The sequence below is a fragment of the Gobius niger genome (assembly GCF_951799975.1).
Source record: "Gobius niger genome assembly, chromosome: 17".
Taxonomy (NCBI): domain Eukaryota; kingdom Metazoa; phylum Chordata; class Actinopteri; order Gobiiformes; family Gobiidae; genus Gobius; species Gobius niger.
In genome coordinates, this window is record NC_136868.1 from 28,274,174 (window position 1) to 28,295,420 (window position 21,247).

The 21,247-nt window shown below is 42.8% G+C and overlaps 1 protein-coding gene across 1 annotated transcript in view; it reads left to right on the forward strand.

Annotated features, from left to right (window-relative positions):
* The first annotated feature begins 779 nt into the window (after positions 1–779).
* The window catches only part of LOC306977344 (contactin-associated protein-like 4), a 330,278-nt gene continuing 309,810 nt past the window's right edge, over positions 780–21,247 (forward strand). The window contains exon 1 of the mRNA XM_079575645.1: positions 780–1,088. Within this exon, the coding sequence (XP_079431771.1) occupies positions 962–1,088 (127 nt within the window). The 5' untranslated portion in view covers positions 780–961. The remainder of the gene's footprint in view (positions 1,089–21,247) is intronic.

A 21,247-nucleotide genomic window follows, 5' to 3' on the forward strand; every position in this document is an offset into this window, starting at 1 on the left:
TCCTTTTTCTTTCCCATAATGCTTGAACATGGACCACCATTTTTGTATTGCTTAATAACACCCTCTTTCAGTGTTTTTTTCCCTTAACTGGGCTTAACTGACAACTAATCATCCCAGGCGTCTGAGATTGATGTCAGTGATTCAAAGAGCCCTGAGACACAACACCATCCATGAGTTTCATTGAAAAAGTTTTAATTTATTATTATTATTTTTTTTTTTACTTACTGGCACTGAAATACAATTTGCATAATAATGGTTAACACAGTGTATTGTTGAAAACAGACTTTATAGAAAACTCACTCTGACCTGATGGATTTCTTTTCCAACAAATAAAAAATGTTCATCAAGATGTCCTCTCTTCCTCTTCAGAGCATTAAAGCTGTGTTCAGACCAAACGCGTCCAAAGCGTCAGGTGCGTCATTACTCAAGTGGACGTACAAAGCATCACAAATCTACTCTAAGAAGTACAATTACTTCAAAAAGTTACATGCAGCATACTTGAGTAGATGTAGACTAACTGAGGACTATCTGCCTCTGATTACAGGAGCCCATGATATTCACTGTAATCCACACTCACCTTCCTGCTCCTGTCAAACAGTGGACCTGTGATGCGTAGCGGCGCGGATAACCACACGCACGCGGACAGCACACCGGAGTGCGCCCCTCCTCGCGGACAGCGGGGGTCCCAGTCATGGACAAGAGGGGGCGTGGCTTTCCCGGCGACAGTCCCTCCCCTCCGCTCTCGCTCTCTCCTCTCCCCACTTCACCAGAGCTCTGCGCGCTGCGAGCATCTCTGCCGCTCACTCTCTCCTCTCCACCGCGCGGGACCTGACCCAGCACAGGCGTCACCACGCGGACAAGCACGTGGATAATCTCGCATTTTCTTCTTTCCCTTTTTCTCTCTTTTTCCCCCCCAAAACCCCCTTTCCTCGCGCGCTCCCCTCGTTGCGTTTGGACTACCATGGGGGGGACTTGGTTCGGATCCGTGCGCAACTGGACTTTGCGGATGCAGCCACTACTACTACCGCTGCTGCTGCTGCTGCTGCTCCTGATGCTGACCGACGGCGCGCGTGCACACTCCGGAGCAGGTGAGTGTGAGCGAGAGGGGTTAAAGAGGGGCTGGGTGGGGGGGGTCAGGATCCCCAATGGGTTGTGGAGTCAAGTTGAGGGTAAGCGTATTTTTCAATGAATGGCCAAGCAGCGGAAGGATTCAGTGCTTCCAGAGTGCAGAGAACGGTAGAGCAGGCGAAATGTTTACATGTCTCAGGCAAGATTAATGCTACATCATTTTGCTCTTTAACTACAAACAAAAAAAAGCTAGAGAATCAAATCATGTCCCAAGTTAAAGTTGAAAAAGTGGGCAACGTGATGAAAATACCACTTGAGTTCTAAGTAACAGTTTCATTTCAATTCCGATTTGGAGCATATAAAAAGTAGTAATAATGACTATGACACGTGTATTGCACTTTACTAGCTTGAGTTGACAATGCAGTCATTGCACATTCACTCCATACTTAGTGGTGATAAGCTGCTATCGTCGCCACAGCCGCCCTCGGGTAAGACCGATGGAAGCGAGGCTGCCAATCCATGCCGATCACCACCAACCACTCACTCGCTCACTATGTACATACACACGCAGGCAAGAAGGGTGAAGCGTCTTGCTCAAGGACACAATGACAGTCTGCACCTGCGAGAGCCAGGATTCAAAACCCTCAACCTTCATGTATAAAATAGATAAAAGGCACACAAAAAAACAAGTGAAAGTCTGATTTCAGTTAGTGACCAATCAATCAATAAAAGTTAGAACACTGTGAGAGCTGGAACGCTGAACATCAGGCTATGAAATGAAAGTCAAACAAATGAATGAGTTAGCTATTTCGTAGTTTGCACACAGCAATAAATAAACTCCAATACATTTATCTCTTGGGACTCTCCGGTAGCGTTTGGTTCTGTTCCTTGGACGTGAGCGCCTGTGCGTTGATGTGTGAAGATGCCGTACGTCTCCGGAGATGGCACCGTGGCTCACACTGATAATTGCAAAGAGGAAAGAGACTGATCGTTTTTTATTATGCTGGAAACGAAATGTGAAAGATAATAATATAGCGGTGGGCAGCATCTTCTTGTTAAGGAAAATGGCACCGTGGTGTTGCATCAAAATAGAATGAAGTTTAAAGCAATTATTCTATTTCTTTCATTCACTCATGTAAAACTTCTTATCGTGCCGAGGTCATCGACACCGTTTCCAGCAGAAGACTTTAGAGCCCTAATCCAGGCGGTGTTGTGAATTTTATTGATAGTTTCAATAGTCAGGGTCCTACTCTACGTATGGATGTCAAGAGTAGCCTGGTTTGACAATTACAGCAGTTTTAGAAGCTCTCGGTCGGTTAAAGATAAGAAATTTATCATAATCCGTGGCACAGATGTATTCGTGCCCAACAGTCTGCTGAATAAACAGTGTCCAGTGTTAAAGCCATCCCAAAAGAAACATATGAAGTCAGCAGCAGGTTCAATAACCCAATCTTAGCACGATAATTGCACAACGTTGTCAAAGGAAGAGTCCCAAAAGAAAGGGAAACTGCATGTGCGCATGGAGATCAGCTGATGGGTTCATTCATTTGTTTCGGTCGCTCTTTTGTAATCATGGTGAATTCACGAGGCACAGATTAGAGAGGGAATGTGCCTAAAGACAAAGGTTAACTATGCCTGAATGTTTAAAAGACAATCTTTCAATAAACATAAAAATGTACATGTCTTGTCTCTTTTTCATGAACTTTTAGACTGCACTGCAAAGGACTGTCTTTTTGTCTTTAATTTTGATCATCGTGAATACTCGTAAAATCACAATATTATTTCCTTACAAAAATCTTGACTCAAAAATGTAGAATTGTGACATCCTTAACTGTACGATATGCAAAATCGGCTAAATTGATGGAATTTTTAATTTGTTGTCAAAGCCTGAATGAGCTGAAAGGGACGCTATACAACTTTTTTGTTGCATATTAGTTTGATATTAATACGTATTTGACCTTTCAGTGACCCAGCTGATACTTACCTACCACCCCGATGGCCTGTAAGACGCTCCAGGATCAATTTGTTTATCAGGGTTTCACTGCTGATTGAACTGTATCCATGGCTACATATACATTCCATTGTGGAAACCTGCCAGAAACCCTAAAAAACTGAAATAAAATTGATCGTGAAACATCATAGGAGCCGTCGGGATGGAAAACGAAGGCATCCAGCTAAACAATCAAAAGTTAAAGTAAAAAGTTGCAAAGTACACTTTTAATACTGGACCTGCTGTTTCTCTTACACAGCCTTTGCGTGACACCTTATGGACAGGAAGTATAACGCACACTCAGGAATAGCACTTGGCATGACCATCACAGTGATCCGGCAGCCGGCGCTATCCTATCATTATGTCAAACCCAAGCTCCATGCTGCATTCAAGGACCTTCCCCTTTACAGTGTGACCTATAGCCACATGCTGCTGCCGAGTGCCCGCCCATCCTGTGCCTTCTGAGGTGACTTTTGGGCCGCTGATGAGTTCACCGTCGGGGGCTTGTGTGGGAGATTTGACTAGTCCTCGGGGGAATGAGTGCTGTCCAATGCTCAGACGCCCCCAATCCCACGAGCTGCTGTCTCCAATTTTAGCTCCTGCTTCTCTCAGACAAGGCTGAGGGAGTGGAGAGAAGGGCCAGCTCGCAAAACAAGTGAAAAGAGTTTTGAAGGGAAATTCGACAGTATAGGGCAGCGAGAGGTCTGCAAGCCTTAAGAGTCCAATTCTTGCAGAAAATAGTCAATCTATAAAGAGCATAATCCTCCAACCTAATCGCAGCTACGATGCTTGTCAGAAAAATGGAAATGGAGTCATTTTCAGGAACCGTTCACACATGGTTGGAGCTGGAATGATGTAAATTTAATAGAGAATTGTAAGCGAGTGCAGTCTGAAGCCACCGGTTGGTGCTACAGTGCAACTTTATGGAGTATGAATGACATGATGGTTTAGTAAAAGCCTGCAGACATTGTTGCCCAAAGTGCTCAGTGCCATAAACACAAGAAGCGATTTATTCACGGACACCAAGGTTATACATTGCGATTGAAAGGTAGCAGTAAAGGTTAAGTATTTAGAACCGAATGCCATCGTTTAGAATAGCTGACACTGTGCTTTTATCGTCCACTCCAGCCCAACTAAATGCAGATGATAGAAAAAAAGTTTCCAAATCACCCGAAACAACCCAGCATAAGTGACTGCTTCTTTGAAAATTGTTGCTAAGAAGGACAAAGGGCATGCACATTATTATTGTCATAATAAAGTCTCAGATAACACGGAAGCTCTAAACCTATACGTTTGATGAGTGGCGATGTCAAAGCTCTTCAATACCACAATCAATATTTGTGAAATTCAACAGAGAGTTACTGAACATACTTATTTATCAGGCCCATTCGCCAAAAAATGCTGTACGTACTGCTATAAAAGTTAATATTTCCCAAAATCACTACATCTGGGTTTAGCCGAGTCTGGCTTCCGGGCAAATACTTTTTAGCAACTCAGAACCATAACTTAGACTTCAGCTTGTTGGCACGGACATTTTCACAACAGCACTGTTTGGTTTGGCTTGGTTTTGGTGCTGAAAAAACAACAGCAAAAGAAAAACAAATTGTTCTCAGCTCTCAGGGTGTTTTGCAGCACTAATGGAGCTAGGATCAAATTTGTGGGTGGGCTGCGTGAAAAGTGGGCATTCTCACAAAGTATTAACAAATTTCAGTCACTACATCGGCAAAAAATAAGTCCCTAACTCTATTGACCAATGATAAGCAACTCGAGCCTGCTCCACATCCGTTCACAAACTGCGCTTTGGGGATAATTAACCGACAAGGGGATCATTGGAGCAGAGCGAACCAGGCACGGACACTTTCAGACTGTCAGATATGGTCCTACAGGTCCAAACGCCCACCCCTGGCGCCGTGTATAGATTCTAACGTCAAAGCAATAGAGTGAAGAACAGGAAACTGTCTCCACATTTATCCAGTCCAGTCTGGACATTAAGACTGTGACATGAAACTGACAGTGTGCATAGAAATAAATGAAGAAAGAATGAAAGACTCTCAGGTCTCTTTGATGACATAACTGGAAGGTCGGTCAAATCGTGCAGAGTTTACATCCCGTCTATGGAAGAGAGTTTAACCATAGACGGGATGTAACTTTGCAATGCGGTGAAAGCCATAGAACTTTCTTTGACTTTCCCATCCCCTCTTCATGTGAGGCTCCCATAAACACTGGGCCACTTCTATTGCCGCGGCTCTGTGCAGCGCATAATCAGACGAACCTCCCTGGGTAATTAATGGATCCCTATAACGCGGTGCCGTAAATAGCCCCCCCTCCCTCCCCAAAGAGACAGCGCATCACTAACAAGGCCGTTACGAGGAGGGCTCTCAGCGCCGGCTAAAGACATGCACGATCGATCCGCGGAGGAGAGTAGCGTGGACAGATGGACAGCCTGATAGAGCCGAGGGAACGTGTGATTTTTATGGGAGACATTGTGGTTTATTACGATAACGATGTGTAAACAGCTACGCCATTGTCCGATTGGGAAAACGACAGCGGGGAAAGTCAGGTGTCAAAGTCAGAACAAAAACAAAAAAAAGTTTGGAAGTTTCACGGCATGTAGGGATGAGCCAGGGCTGCGCAATGTATCGGCGCGTTATCGTTATCGCAATATGAGGCGACGCCGTGTCTACATCGCTTCACGAAATCGCTGAGGTCTTTCATCGAACTGACTTTGCGGTTAGCTTTTGTTCTGCTCGCCCAATAGCTTTCAGGAATTGAAAGGCTCAAATTTTTTTTACCGGAGACCCACATTTTCAACAGGTCCAGGAATTGGTTTCACAGCCTCACCTCAAACGAACCGCGCTCATCGAGCAAACAGGCCAGGATACGAATCAAGAAGGGGGTTGCCAATGCACTTTTAGGCTATACCCACACAAAGACAGAACGCTTAGAATTTCAGCTCAGTAGATGTGTGCGTCCACATGGATTGATTCAGGTCTGTGAAAATGCCGCTATACATCTGCCAGGCCTGCGTGAGGCGCTGTGGTGCTACCAAAGAAAATAGACTGTGTAGATAGTACATTTGGAAAGTAAACAGTAACATGCCGTAAGAATGAAACGAGCAGGTGAATTGATTCTTCAGACTCACGGGACAAAAAGTGGACTTTTACTGTCGGTCCAAAAACACAGACTGAATGGAGGCTCTGCCGTGTTCACCCCGTGTCACCTGTGGATCGCGGTGGAGCAGAAGAGCGAAGTCAAACTCATTATGAGGTCAGTAGATTATGACACAAAGCTGGCGCTGTGATTTCATAGTTTTTTGTAAACGGGACCTCTGGGACCTCGTTCGGACTTAATTTGGCAACATGGTGGTGCAGTGGTTAGCGCTCTCTTCTGATCAAACCTGGAAGATCGTACTAACGTGTTGGGGATTGTTGGTGTTGCTGTCACGCTTCATCCCACTGTCTGAAAGCTGTGCAAAAAAAGTGCACTGAAATTTATGCACTTGCAGCTTCCTTCCTGTGCCACTGTTTGGGGGAAATTGATCGAGTATAGCAGCAGCTTTAACTGACAGTTCATTACAAATGATTTTAGTTGCTAGTCTTTTCTCTTTTGCATAAGGTTGCTCCCCCATCTCTGTACCTCCCTCAGAGTCCAATTGATTCCAAAATGGTCAGTGCATTTATAAACTTTGACAGTATTGATGCCCTAAAGCTCTCGCGGGTGCTGACTTTCAAGTAGATAGATGTAGCAGCCGTAGTGGTAAACAATCCCCATTCAGGCCGTAGTTACGCTTCTTCCTTTGTCTTTATTTTCGTTGCAGTAAAACATGGGGGAAAATAGGACTTAGGGAGGAAGAATTTAGATGTTCGGAATGAGTTAGGAAAGCTAGACCACTTCTCTAGCTCCCATTCAGCTTATTCTAGTCTATTCCATAAACCCTTGCAATGGTGAAAATGTGTATTTGGGTGAGATGAATGAGATCATTTGGAGAAATAAAGAGAATAGGTTACTTCAGATTCCCCAACCTTCAATTGGATCAGCTCACAAAATGTATATCATGAATTTACCCTCATAATCGAGGACCATTTTTTTCCCCACATCTGGCCAAAGTGTATGAAGTGTTAAAGCTTTTTTTCAAGGCTTAGGGGAACGTTTCACACACATCTGATCCACTATCTTACATTTTGTTTGGCTTAAAAAAAAAAACGTTCCCATTTCTTTCTTTGCTTCCTGGAATGACAATCGTTCCAATTCACCTCTTTGAGACCCTCCTCCCTTTACTTTACTCCCCCAAGATAACAGCAAAACCTACTGCCGCTCCATCTCCCGTGGATGTAGTTCCTCCCGGATATTGGTGCTTGTATCAGAATGAAGTGTGGCGCATCGATTTGTAGCAACGAAGCTCAGGTGCCTCTTTGTTTGCGTACGATTGTCGTTTCGTTGCATCGTGTGTGGACGCCTGCCGCGTGCTCATTTCCTTTGGGACAATTAAACAGTCGAACCTTGAATCTTTTCATTAAAATGGTTAATTGGTAGTTCTCCTGTTTTCGCACTCTATTAATCAAGCGTTTTGAACTTGCGGAGATGACACCGAATATCACGCTAAATGGCCAAATGCTAACAACATCTGTGATATGTTCTCACCTGAGCTTAGACGAGTTGATGCGTACCTGTCTGGTGTGTGTGCGTGCCCGTGGAAGAGCTTGGTCGTGTCTAACTTCACCCCCGTTTGGAGCTATAGGAATACCTTGGTAGAGATCCTGGGCCCACTTGTTTCACTTTGTACCTATAATTTTGGACTTCTCAATTCGGATCTGGAGGGCAAGAGTGCCTATAGCTAAAAAAGAAATGACTAAAAATCCGCGGGCAGAATGAGTCCATTTACATTTTTGGCCCGGGCTCCCCTGCTTCATATGCGAACGGCTTGCTCTCATCCGAATTTATTACTTTCCAATGAGCTGCTGGTTTGCGCTGAAAGAACATAAAGCTTGGGAATAAAAATCAATTTGCTGCGACTGTGTCTTGCGAACCCCTCCGCCGCCGCTGTCCTTTCTGCTCCACAAAGCATCACGGGCTGGAGAGGAGAGAGTGGCGAGATCGAGAGGTCTCTTTTAGCGCTTCATCAAAACGCGTTTAGTCAAAGTGGAGGCTATGAGGAGCTCCTGATTGAGTCAAGGTTGCATAAAAGGCGCATTTGCAGGAGGCGCTGTCAGCAGGATGGATTTATTTACCGAGGGACAGGTCGTTTAGCGGTCTTATTACGATTTATTTCGACTTTTGGACAACGTAGCTATGGAATTTTTTGTGCTGTAACTTGAAAGAATGTAGCCTATGTGTCTTGTAAATATCTCCTACAGTTATCTGCTGCTGCTGTAAAATAGAGACCAGGTCAAAGTGGATGTAACACATCGATAGCTCCCGAAAAATATGTTAGTTGTTCACAGACAGGTCGGTCAAGATGTCTCCTCTCGACTAAGTTGATTTCTTCACAATATATGCCCTTTAAAGGGACAAGACGGAGTTTAAAAATGTTAAAATAATGTATTTTCCAACCCCTACATCACATGTGTCAAGGTCAAGGCCCGTGAGATGATTTAATATGGTTGTTTGGGGAGCATGAAGTCCATAGCCCATTCCTGTGCAGATTTTTAAAGAAATAAGCAGTTTTCTCACTTCAGCCACTAAAGGGCAGCTTAAATTTAAAAAAAAGGAAAGAATTCCACACGTGTCCAGCAGAGGGCACTAACATAATAAGAGATCAAGATATAAACAGCATGTTATAGCCACGTGGCATCGAATGTGGAGTGAATGAATAATGACTTTATGTAGCACTTTGAGAAACATGTGACACAGGCTGATGAAGCACAATAAGGCGTTATTTATAAGACCACAGTCATTATATGCGGCCCGCGACCCGCCGTGGGGACGGAATTTCGGCCCTCGACTCAATCGACTTCGACACCCCTACTTGCTCCAGCAATGTCCTAATGTGTAGTATGACCTGTTCACCACAACTAAAATCCTGCACTGCCACTCAAAAAGAGGTTACTTCAGCCTAGGGCTAAAAGATATATCGTTATCGTATATATATGAAGATATGAACATTCAAGATATCAATGTCGCGAAAGAAAAATATATCGTTGTCGTAAAAATATATGAACATTCAAAATATTAAAATCGATAAAGCAAGATATAAACGATATAGATTTTCATCAATAAAACGGCACTCTTTTGTATTATGATTTTATTTTTCTGAAAAATGCAGTTTTCACCTAACCCTAGTTATATCGTATCATTTTGATATCGAGATATGTGGCATGAATATCGAGTTATGAAATTTTGTCCATATCGTTCAGCCTTCTGCCCAAAGGACCGTCATGCACGAGTTTGAGGGTGTATTCAGACCAGCCCTTTGCTTCACTTGTTTGATCCGGGTCAGAAGCGGACTTTTTTTTTTGTTTGGTGCAGTTCGTATTCAGATTGTATTTTTTGCAAGAGAACTATATTTTGTAAACACAGACACGTGTGTGACGATCGAGGCTCCCATTGGACAGCAAGGACCACAACAAATGAAATAAAAAATAAAAAAATGCTTACTATGATAATAAAAGAAACGTGAGAGCCTAAACCACTTGCCCAAATTTCCAGGAGGCTCCAGGTCTGTCCACGGCTCATTTTTTGTAGCATTCATCCAGTATTAGCATTAGCAGCAGCGATGGGATAACTTTTCCCACGGTGCCTTGTTACGGTGGCTTGTAAAGCCCAAAAAGGCGCATGTATCCCGCAGTTGTTTCGGATCAACAGTGGTTTACATTCACACCTGGAGCGAACTGGACCAGAGTCCGTTTGGAAGCCGGACCGAGACCACCTGAAAAAGTGGGTCTCGGTTCTGTGATCCGCAACAGGATTCGTTTGTTGTTTTCACACCTGAATAAAAAATCCGGACCAGCGTTCAAAACAAACCCTGATCCGTTTAAAGTGGACCAAACAGTGCAGGTCTGAATACACCCTAATATAGAAACTGCAGGTACGTGTAAGACCTGAGGTGGCAGTAGTGAGTATAAAAAGGAGAACTTCAATCAAGTTCCTTTAAAGTAAAATCTTTCAGTAATTCAATAGAAATTACAAGTCCAATGAAGTACTCTTTAACACCTTAGCATTAAACAATATATAGACAACAGATAAAAGCAATTGAGCCTTTTTTTTAAACATCAAAAGCCTGTTCTCATTCATATTAGCATTCTCTACTGGGAGCTGGCACCAAAAGGAAGTCATAAATCTCAAAACAATAGCTACTGTATACAAGGGCTGCACGATTAACCTTTGTCGAATCGAAATGGAGGGTTTAGCTAGTGCGATAACCTCTAAGGCCTGAGGGTTTTTTTTTTCTTCTGGCTTGTGCCTCCGCCATTTGAATGAAAGACATGTTCGGCAATCAGAAGACGCTGCAGAAGAATCGACTTTGTCTGCGCTGCAAAAGCTTAGTACAAACTCCACGTGTGCCTCGCGCTGTGCCAACTATTCTCACAGCGAGTGTTCGAGAAGATCATCTCGGCTCATCGTTGTACGCACATCTTTACCGCAGGTTATTGATGTAAATATGAGGTGGATTAGATGGATATATGCAGCGAAATAGGGAGGGAGAAAGAGTGAGAGCGCCACGTTTATTAGAGAAGATTAAAACAATAACGATGTTTTTCTGACAACTCCATTTAATGCCTCTTTGCCTCTCCCAGATTTGTATCTTGATCCTGCATGAATCTGCAATGTAATAACTGAGCACCGTGATGTTTGACAGCAGATTTAGATGTTTATCTGCAGCTCAATTTTTGATTTTTTTGTCAAACATGCAGCCCTTATTGAGCCTACTGGTGCTTAAGTTGTGGCCTTTTAACGTTATAGACACTTGATGAGTAAGGACTGCTCTAGGACAGTTTGCTTGGAGCGCCCTCTGGCTGGCAATAGGGGGAATTACATTAAAAAGAGGAAAATGCAACCTTCCTTTTTGCTAATAGCTTGCTAACAAATGAATAGTGTGTAAATGAAGGCGGTTTTAGTACAGAGCGGCTCAGAATGGATTATGGGCTTTATAAAATGTGGACAGCTGTATCTATTAGGGTTGGGCGATGTCCCCTTAATTGGCCGTTGACGATGTTTACAGTGAAGTGAAGACATTTCCATAGCCTACATATATGCTGCATATTACTATGTATGCTAGGAAAATGTGAGATTGCAGGATAAATGGATCTAAACTAAACATGATGTGAACAGAGTCACGGAACACGACTTTTGCAAAAGAAATGTGTTAAAACTCGTGGGTAAAGTCTGAGAGGAGAACGACTTATTCAGAGCGTGAACTCCAAGGCTCTTCTCACACTTATACAAATGTAAATCGGAGCTTATTATTTGCATTTGCTCAGTTTTAGCGTAATGTTTAAGAAACAGTGGGTGAACGGGACAATATTTAGAAGTTTGCGTCGTAGCTAAGTTTTTGAAGCTGCTCCACGCGCCGCCCGGTCCGTGAGCTCATAACCTCGTAACTCCTAGGTTTTCAAGGCCTACAGAAGACCAGTGCGTGTTTCTGACAGGAGGGGGCGTGGCATCACGATGGTGGCTCTACATCGGGATGTTGCTCATCCATCAACACACAACCTTAGTATCTATTGTGCAACAAAATCAAATACATACATATTGGATAGCTTAGCTGCAGAAGGAGAAATGGCCAGACAATCTAAAATTCCGTAAACCGACGTTAATGACACAAACTTTGCACTACGCTTGCATTACTGAAAAGGAAAAAAAGAGAATTTCAAGTATGTTTTTCAAAAGGGAGCACAACATAAAAAGTCACTTTCGCAGAATAAGTGATAAAATACGTGTCCACCTGCCTGCTTTTGTGACCCTGGTGGTTCCGTACTTGCCCGAGGCCTTGGGCTGAGAAAGGGGGGTGTGAGAGAGCTTCGGAAAAACACGGCTATTCATCACTTTGCCCTGTCATTATTTCGGATGAGACGTTATCGCGCCAAGACCCAGGCGCTTTGTGCTGAGGTCGCCACTCTCTGTCACTCCTCAAGTAGCACACACCGGTGACTGTGGGCCAGCACTGATGATACTGATCGCTACACGTGGAGCAAGCTGTAAAGCATTCGCCGGAGTGGGCTTCTCAACGAGGAGGCGCTTTTGTAATTCAATGTGGCGCGGCACCAAATGAGTGAAAGACATTGCAGTATTTTATGAGTTGTTTTGCCTTATACAACGTCCAGTTGCTTAGGGCTGTCATGATAAATACTGCAATGACTTACTGTTCAATAACTGACAGATGCATTGTTTAAAGTGATATAGCGCATGTGCTAATTTTCAACACCTATGTCCTTATAATCCATCCATCTTCTTCCACTTTTCCGTTGCCGCCATTGGAGCTGCCCAAATCCCATTGCACCAGCCCTTATGGCTCCTCCTGCAGGTGGTGGGTCCACAGGACGGCCTCATGGTTCTAACCGGGCCTGTTGATCTCTCGTAAGGGGCTTCTGAACCGCTCTTTGTCTAACCCGTCACCGAGGACCTGTTTGCCCTGGGAGACCCCACCAGGGGCACGAAGCCCCCGACAACAGAGCTCCAGGATCATTCAGGTTCCAGGAGGGGATGTCCTTGTATTATTTTTGTTATTTTCTTATTTTTGAAATACAACCTTTCATGTTTATAGTGTTTTAAGACAAGTACTTAAAGCTTTCCTCTCATTTTTTAGATTTATGGTTTGTTTCTGTGGCCTTCAATAATATTGTTTATTGCAATATTTTCATGGCTGACATTGAATTTTCTGTTATTGTGACAAGCCTACTGTTGCTTCACTTTAAATTGCTCAAGCAGTTATGGCTTAAAAAAAATCAAAGCTGTGTTGTGGATGAAACAGCTGCGTCCGGCTCGTTGAGAGCTTTCCAAAAAGTATATAATAAGTAGGGATGCACCGATACCGATACCAGTATCGGGTATCGGGCCGATACCACATGCTTGTACTCATACTCGTACTCATTCATGAGGTCCCGATACCAGGAACCGATACCATTTGACGTGCGGCCAGCGCACCTACGAGGCGCAGCTACGAGGCGCAGCTCTCAGCTGAGGAGAGAAAATAGCAACAAACTGGAGAATTATTTAGTGCAAATACAATATTCCACATAGAGCTGACTTTATTACAGACTGCGCTCTCTAATCAGAGTCTGTGCTGGATTTAACCAGAGCTTAATGTTGTTAGTGCTGCAGAGTCTGCAGTGTTTACAACATACAGGCTAACGTTGCTAACTCGCGGCTAGCGCAGTTTTGGCCATTCTGACGCCGTTTTATGACCAGGGGTTTATTCATCTGAAAAACTAACCCAGCGACTAAAAAGTCCTCAGAAAATCCAACGTAAAGACATACAGCATGTTTATATAGAGCGAAAATGAGCTGCAGCAGACCAATGAAAACGCTGTAGCTTCTCGCTAAGTTGCTACAAAACACACGAGAAAATCCACACGGAGCTGAAGTAAAGACGAAAAGAGACCATTTAAGTAACCTCTCAATACTATTGTTAAAAAAAAAATACATAAATGAATAAAGCACAGGCATTGGGGAGCTTTTGGACATGGGCTTTTCTGTCTATGATGGACAGTGCAATAAAAATTAAAAATTATATTGAAGGAAAATAAAAATAAATGGCATCAGCACAATTCTAATATAACAGCTCTTAAATGTGTAGCCTACTTGTAATGTAAATGAGTAAATTTACTAATTACAAACCAATCTGCTGTGAAAAAAGTAAGAATGTTGAAGAAAATGCCTTGTACTCGTATCGGTATTCGGTATCGGCGAGTACTTAAATCCAAGTACTCGTACTCGTATCGGTTTTAGAAAAAGTGGTATCGGTGCATCCCTAATAATAAGTAGTTGATCCCCTGAACATACTTGAAAACTCACCAAACTTTCCAACATTCAGGTCTGGTAAAAACTGTATTTTACTATGTGTTTCATACTCCCATTTACTACTACTTTACTACTAATATGCCTATGGATGCGGGGTTAACATCAACTTTGTCATAGAGCCACGCGAATCAGTGCACACATTTGTCATGTGAGGACAAACAAAACACGCCCCCTGACGAACCAGAAGTCCGCCATTTTGACGGGAAATCTCACATTGCACCTTAACCTGCTCCGCCTGTATGCTTTGGGAATCACCATTTTTCACGCTTTTTAGGCGTTTTCAGGTGGACTATAATTATATTTATCAAAACTGGGTCCATATGGATGGTTTTTTTCACAGCAAGTTTTTCAGTAGAATAGAGATTGCCAAACGTTTCAGGCCACGACCCCCCAAAAATCACACAACCAACAAGTCGGGACTGGGTAATGCTGTTAGTTTGGATACTATATTTTGATATTTGGCTTAATTTAACTGAAATATGTTGTTCAACAAAATACTGTATCAAATTCAATGTCAGAAATGTCAAAAAAAACATCTTGTGACCCCCACTTCAGTGTCCCGTGACCCCCAGGCTGTCCTGATACCCATTTTTGGAACCAATGCGGTGGAAGTGAAAATATGGCACTCATAGCTAATGTGCCATATTTTCATGAAGCTTTTATATTTGAAAAGACACTTAGAAACATTGTTCTTAACCTCAAAAATAAAGTTATCTTTGGAGCATTTTGTTTCATTATTTTAAGGAGAATATTATGAATAGACGCAAGTAAACAATAAAGAAGCTTGAAATGAATTTGTACTTTTGGAAAATCTTCTGACAATGAATTAAAAGATAATCACTCACTATACATATTTTAGTTTTGCACCACTAAGTAAGAGATGATTTGTGTTTTGTACCAACAGATTCCGTCTTTGACTTCATGTACAGTGTTAGAGCCAGACCTGCTACGTTTGCATTATGTGCCTCAGAGCCACAGGTCTAAACCATACTTTAACTCTGTATAATTTAAACCATAGTTTAATGATTAATAATCATATCTTTATTTAGTAGAAAATACTAAATAAATATATATCTTTATTGTATCTTTATTTAGTAGAAAATATATATTAATAATGCAGTATTTGTTAAAGTAAGGGTGGAGTAATGGGAGAAAGTTGAGTTTTTTCCCTCTTTGTTTCCCCCCTCTGTCTGCTTCACACTTTCACGACTCAACATTTTGATTTCCCTCTGCCTTTTCACTGCATTCCCCTGTTCCCCAAATATCTTCTCAGTTCTGGCACATTTCGCCGCTTTCATTTGCCATGTTTTTATCCGAAAAAGATTGGCAAGCACGTAATTCCGAAACCAGGAATTATGAATAAATGTCAGCAAGCAACAAGTAAATGATCTCCTTGTTTCCATTTCAATTGTATTTTTTGTATCATTAAATCTTGAATCCAGAATAAAACTGAATTGAAAAGAAGCTCCAACCGTTCTCTGAGGTCGGCAAAGCTCATGCCTTTGCGCGTGCGTTTTTTTTCCGACAGGGTTAGATGGCGGGCGCTTCATTCAACCTGCAACTCATTTCACCGACCCAAAGACTCCGAGACATTGTGAAGTATAAAAGCAGAATACATGATCACCTTCCTTTGTGTCCTCTCCGTTGGACCATTCCTAGTCACTGAGCGCTGTGGACCTGCTCAAGTAGTCTCAGCTTTCAGAGAAGTTATTGTGAAGCTGCTCTGCCGTCTGGAGGATATTGTGTGTGTGCACAGTGCGCTCCTTGTCCGCATTGTACTTGCTGGGCTTCAGACTGTTAGAAACAAAAGAGCTCCGCACAAAAGGCGCGCAGACAGGTTGGCCACGGGGGGATAGCGCACTCCGGAGCGACCCACGGTGTATGCGAGTGGAAGACAGGAGAGAGGTTTTAATGAATTGATCTTGACGTAATCCAGCCCTAGAAGCATCGAGATGCTGATGATAGTGGTGGAATTGTATCATGGACTGGGAAACTATAAAAATGGATACTTCCTGGATCCAAAATGAGGTCAAATGAGGTAGTTAATTTTTGCTTTTGAGTTATCCTTCCATGTTGCAGGAGCTGTGGGACCCATTTTAAGATGTTTTTTTGTTTTGTTTTTTTTGTTTTACACTTTTTGGGTTGAAAAGACATGAAACTTTTTCTATCAGTTATTGTCATTTAAAGCAGTACTAAGTAACTCATGCCCCTAGAGGCCATAAGCGCCACTGCAGGTGTCGTAGCATGTTTTTTTACTCATTAATTGTCCGTGAGAGTAAATACTACGCTGACAGAAAAGGGAGAGAGGGATATTGTACATCCAATTACACCATGGAGATCTTTTTTTTCCGCTCAAACTTGGCTGTAAATACTGTTTAAGTGGCGCTAACCCACAGCAAGCTTTCCCCGTTAGCCTGTTAGCTTCTTCTTTGTGATTCCATTAATGTGTATTGCGCCTCCGGGTTGGAGCTGGGAAAGTTGCAAGCATGGCTTTCTGGCCAGAGACACCAGGGGGAGATGAATGACCCCCCAATCATCCCATTAACACTTGTATTACCCCAAGACGGACTACAGAAGTGATTTCTTAAGGTAAACAAGTTACTTAATACTGCTTTAAAACAACAATGACATTCGTTGGCACATTACAACAGTACGTGGTGTGAAAGGGCATTATAACTGGTGCAGATACCATTAATAAATACCCACTGTGTAAACTGGGGCTGCCAACTTTGGTCATTAATTGGTCGATGCCATCGTGGTCGACAAAGATTTTCATTTTTTAAAGCGGAACAAAGTGATTGCTTCAGTGGGTGGACTAAAAATTAAAAAGGTCAAGTGCTCTTCAGGATCAGGAAAATGTCAAATCATAAAAGGAGGGGAAAATCTGAGGCACTGCGATACCAAGTCCTTTATTTGTGGGCCATGTCTACGCGTTTTGGTTGCGTTCAACCCTCTACTATTGAAAATGTGCTTAAAGGGACTGTACAGTTTAGTTTAAAAATGTTACAATTATGTATTTCCTCCCCCTACATATTCCAGCCATGTCCTAATGTGTAGAATGAGCTCAGACCTGTTCACCACAACTGCCTCTAAAATCCTGCACTGTCACTCAAAGAGGTGTTAATTCAGGTCCAAAGTGCCGTCATGCACGAGCTTAATAGGGAAGGTGCAGTTACACATATGACCTGAGGTGGCAGTAGTGAGTATAAAACAGCCAACTTGCATCTAGCCCCTTTAATAAGTCACAAGGTTTTACATACATACATACACACCACAGTCAGTCTGTGTTTTTTGGACTGACCGTAAAAGTCTGGTCTCTGACAGGTTTTTCTGCTTTTGTCACGTTACGTCTGAAGAATAAACTCTCCTCCTCGTCTCTTCTGTAGATCCTAAATCCTTGAATCAGTTTCATTTTCAATGTTTACATTCCACATAAGTTTAGCGTGCGTGCGCCCTCTACGTCGTGTTCTATTATCTGTGTTAGCGTCACAGCGCCTCACACAGGCCTGGAAGATGAATTGCTCCGTTTTCACAGACCTGAGTCAACCCATGGACACATTTACTAAGCTGGCTTCGTGCGTACAAAGAAAGTTTGTGAAAACATAAGCGTTTTGTCTTTGTGTGGATATAGCCTAAGAATAGTATGGTAAGCTATAGAAGATATCTGTATGTAGCAAACAAAAACTACAACATTGTTGAATACCACATAATGATAGATCTACAGCACCCTCTCGTCAGCTGAGCGGTGGACCACACTAAACTAGCAACTATAGAAGATTGTACCTTGTCAGAAGAAAGCATGGGTAATGTATAGGAGAAACAGTGAAGAGGGAAACAGTGCAACTTGCATCCAGCACAACACAAAACATAACCTGTGGCACATCCTCAGTGAACATGGGACATTCCATTTATAAAAAAACAGAAAAATCACTATGGTGTGTTTAAATTTTTGTTGAGTGTAGATGTGAGCATAATGTGCTGTACTCTTGACAAATTACACCAACTCTGTTTAGTGGCCATAAATAACGCTCCCTCCTGCTCGCTTTGGTTGTTTCTTCTACTGAATTTTATGTCTTGTGAATTTAGCATTTTAATCTATTGTTTAGAGGCAATACATAACCGTCCTCCACATTTTTATAGCCGATAATCCATTGTTTAATCCCAGTGCTCCCTGCAGAAGATGCTCAAGGCCAATTTCAAACCCTAAGCACCCTAGCATCTCCCTCCTTACTCTCTCTCTTTAAAATACATTACTCCAAGAGGGTAAATGTCAATGCGGAGGTACTCAAAAGAATGCACTTCGAAACTGAGGTTTGAGTTACTGCCGTAACTTATCCGCAAGGAGCTGAGTTTTTTGTTTCTTTTTATGCCTTGCGCCTCCTCTGTTTGAGTGATAGACATTCGCCAATCAGAATGATCAAGCCTCACTTCCTTCGGCTGTTGGCCAATCAGAAATCACTGCAGGAGAATCATGTTATATTATACTAAATTCTCACTGCTAATAACAAACAATGAGTGTCACATCCTACGGATCACGGAATAGCCAGTTGGTGTGGCCTCTTCTCGCCGATTGCCTCCTCCACTAAAGGTGTCTTTCCAAGTGCAGGTGCGGATCAACCGAATGCCTGGTCAACCCGGTTTGATGAGCTTTTCCATAACAAAAGCCAGGGCCAAATCGATCTGACAAGGTGTACGTTTTGGGACTGACCTCTGGCTGTGGCCAAAACGCGCTAGTCCTCGTCTGATGTGACGTAAACAGACTGCTGGCCTCTGATTGGCGACGAGAGAGTGGACAGTCCTCACTATTGACACGCAGGTCATACAGATTTAATATTTCACAACATCATACCACTGTTCTAAAAGGGGATTTTACCGCTAATAGCATTTAGCTGCATGTTAGCGCAGCTTTAGCTGGTGTTAGCATGTCGCTTACCTTCAGAGTTCATATTTAGTGTTTTTTTCCGTCTGTTTTATGGTTTAGAGGTACCAAGCTGTAGCTTTGTACCTCTGAATGATTCCATAAGTCCCACCAGAAGGCTGTATTTGTCCACATTCGTTCTCATTGCGGCTTACACAACTTGTAATGACGATCTGTACAGCGTGCTCCTCTGTGCGGGTGCTGCCCACAACAAATGCGAGTGTATGTGTGGTGGAAACAGAAAGATGTGCGGGAGAGAGTCGATCGTGGCGTGCGAGGTCGGGTCACGCTATGTGGAACGACGGCTTAATTGTAACATCTGAGCTGATGTAACATCAGCAGGTTTTTGAGACAGCTCTACCACTTTTTTCAGAGTGCCCTGTATTTCAGATTAAGTTATTTGTTGTTTTTTCTTTGCATCCCGAACAATTTTCCTGCCAGGTCGATCGGTGGTTTGGTTTCAACAGAATCCTGCATTACTGTTTGAACACTGCTGATTGATACTCTCAGGACATTGGATCTCTTTTTTATAACCCTTTCCCATTTTATACAGTTCAACTACCTTTACTTTCAGATCCTCTGACAATTCTTTTGCTTTCCTCATGACTCAGAAACCAGAAACGTCAGTGCAGCACTGGATAAAAGATGCAAGGGTCTGTCAGGAGCCCAGCTCACTGACCTTTTATATAAACACTGTAATAACAAACACAGGTCACAGGTGAGGACGCTGATCTTTAGTAGCCATACATATTGTGTCAACTTGTGTGCAGATTATCAGGCTAAGATCACCAGAGTATGTAGACTTTTGATCAGGGTCATTTTGGTTGTTTCTTTTGTCATTATGATTTGAAAAGAGTAAACTCAGTCGTTTGACCATAAATGGCTTCATACAACCATCTTTAAAATAGTTTAAAAAAATCAACATAGGCTATATGTTAAATATCATAACCACAGTGTCTGTTAGCAAAATCGCAATTTGTCTTTTTTTTGTCAAAATCATGCAGCCCTAATATACCATATCCACTTATGAGGAAAGTCTTCCCTGACACTGAGAGAACACAATCCACAAGGAAGGGCACAAAATATTGCCTTTGAATATGCAATACACTTTCTTAGTCAAGCTGCAGTTCTGTCCAGTGGCATTACATTTGAGAGAAGACGAAGTTTACCAAGACATTGTGCCGTATCCACGACCATAAAAGTTCAGATTCCTGAGTATATTAACCTTTAGTCGGCAGCTGTGTACCACTGGAGCCGGGGAGTGTCTCTCTGCCTTGGCCTGAGCAAGGGGAGCTAGTCAGGGGTGAAATGAGAGAAGCAGGGAGTGCTTAGGACTTCACTAACACTCGCCTCCTTCTGCTGCATCTTTATTTACCCAACAAAGTGCCCCTATCACTCTCTGTTAGTCAGCAAACTTACCTCTGATACATATTAACAAACATTCATTTGGCTTTTTAAGTTAGGTGTTAGGCGTGCCGCTTGGATATAAAGTCTTTGTTTTATGTATGTTTGAAATCAGGTAATCATTCTTAACAGGTGAAAAAGTAAAAAGCACGATGCACTTTAAGAGGTCGGAGAAGTTATGAAGCCTTTATTTGCATGGCTAACTGGATTAAAAAGATAATGCATTTCGGCTCACAGGCCTTCCTCGGGGCAAACCTTTAATAGAAAAACTTTGTAGCATGTGTCCAAAGGCGTCCAGATCACACTTTACACCTCGGGAAATTCATGATTGAGGAAGAAATAGCGCACGCTGCTACTTCCTCCATCCTGGGAACTGCATTTGTAGTTTCTGTGTTCCACATTGTTTTACTGGATACTTTTGTACATCTTTGCTGTGTTTTTTGGAGGTTCAGTGGATTTTTTTTTTACACCTCAGTGTCTGTACTAGCTGGAAAGGGCTCACTTTTTAAAACTAAACCAACAACTTCAAAGACATTTGAGACCTATTACATTTCTACAAAATGGATGGAGCGTGAGATCGATAGACGGATCAGTGCGGTGTCAGCAGTGACGTGGTCACTGAATTGGACTGTTGTGGTGACGTGGGAGCTGAGTCGGGGGCAAAGCTTTCGATTTACCGATCGATATATGTTCCCACCCTCATCTATGGTCATGAGATCCTTGGAGGTCAGGTGAGGAGCTCAGTTACCCGGCTGGAGCTCGGAGTAGACTCGCTGCTCCTTCACGTCGAAAGGAGCCAGCTGAGGTGGCTCGGGCATCTGTTCCAGATGCCTCCTAGTCGCTTCCCTCAGGAGGTGTTCCAGGCATGTCCTATTGGGACAAGGCCTCGTGGAAGACCCAGGACACGCTAG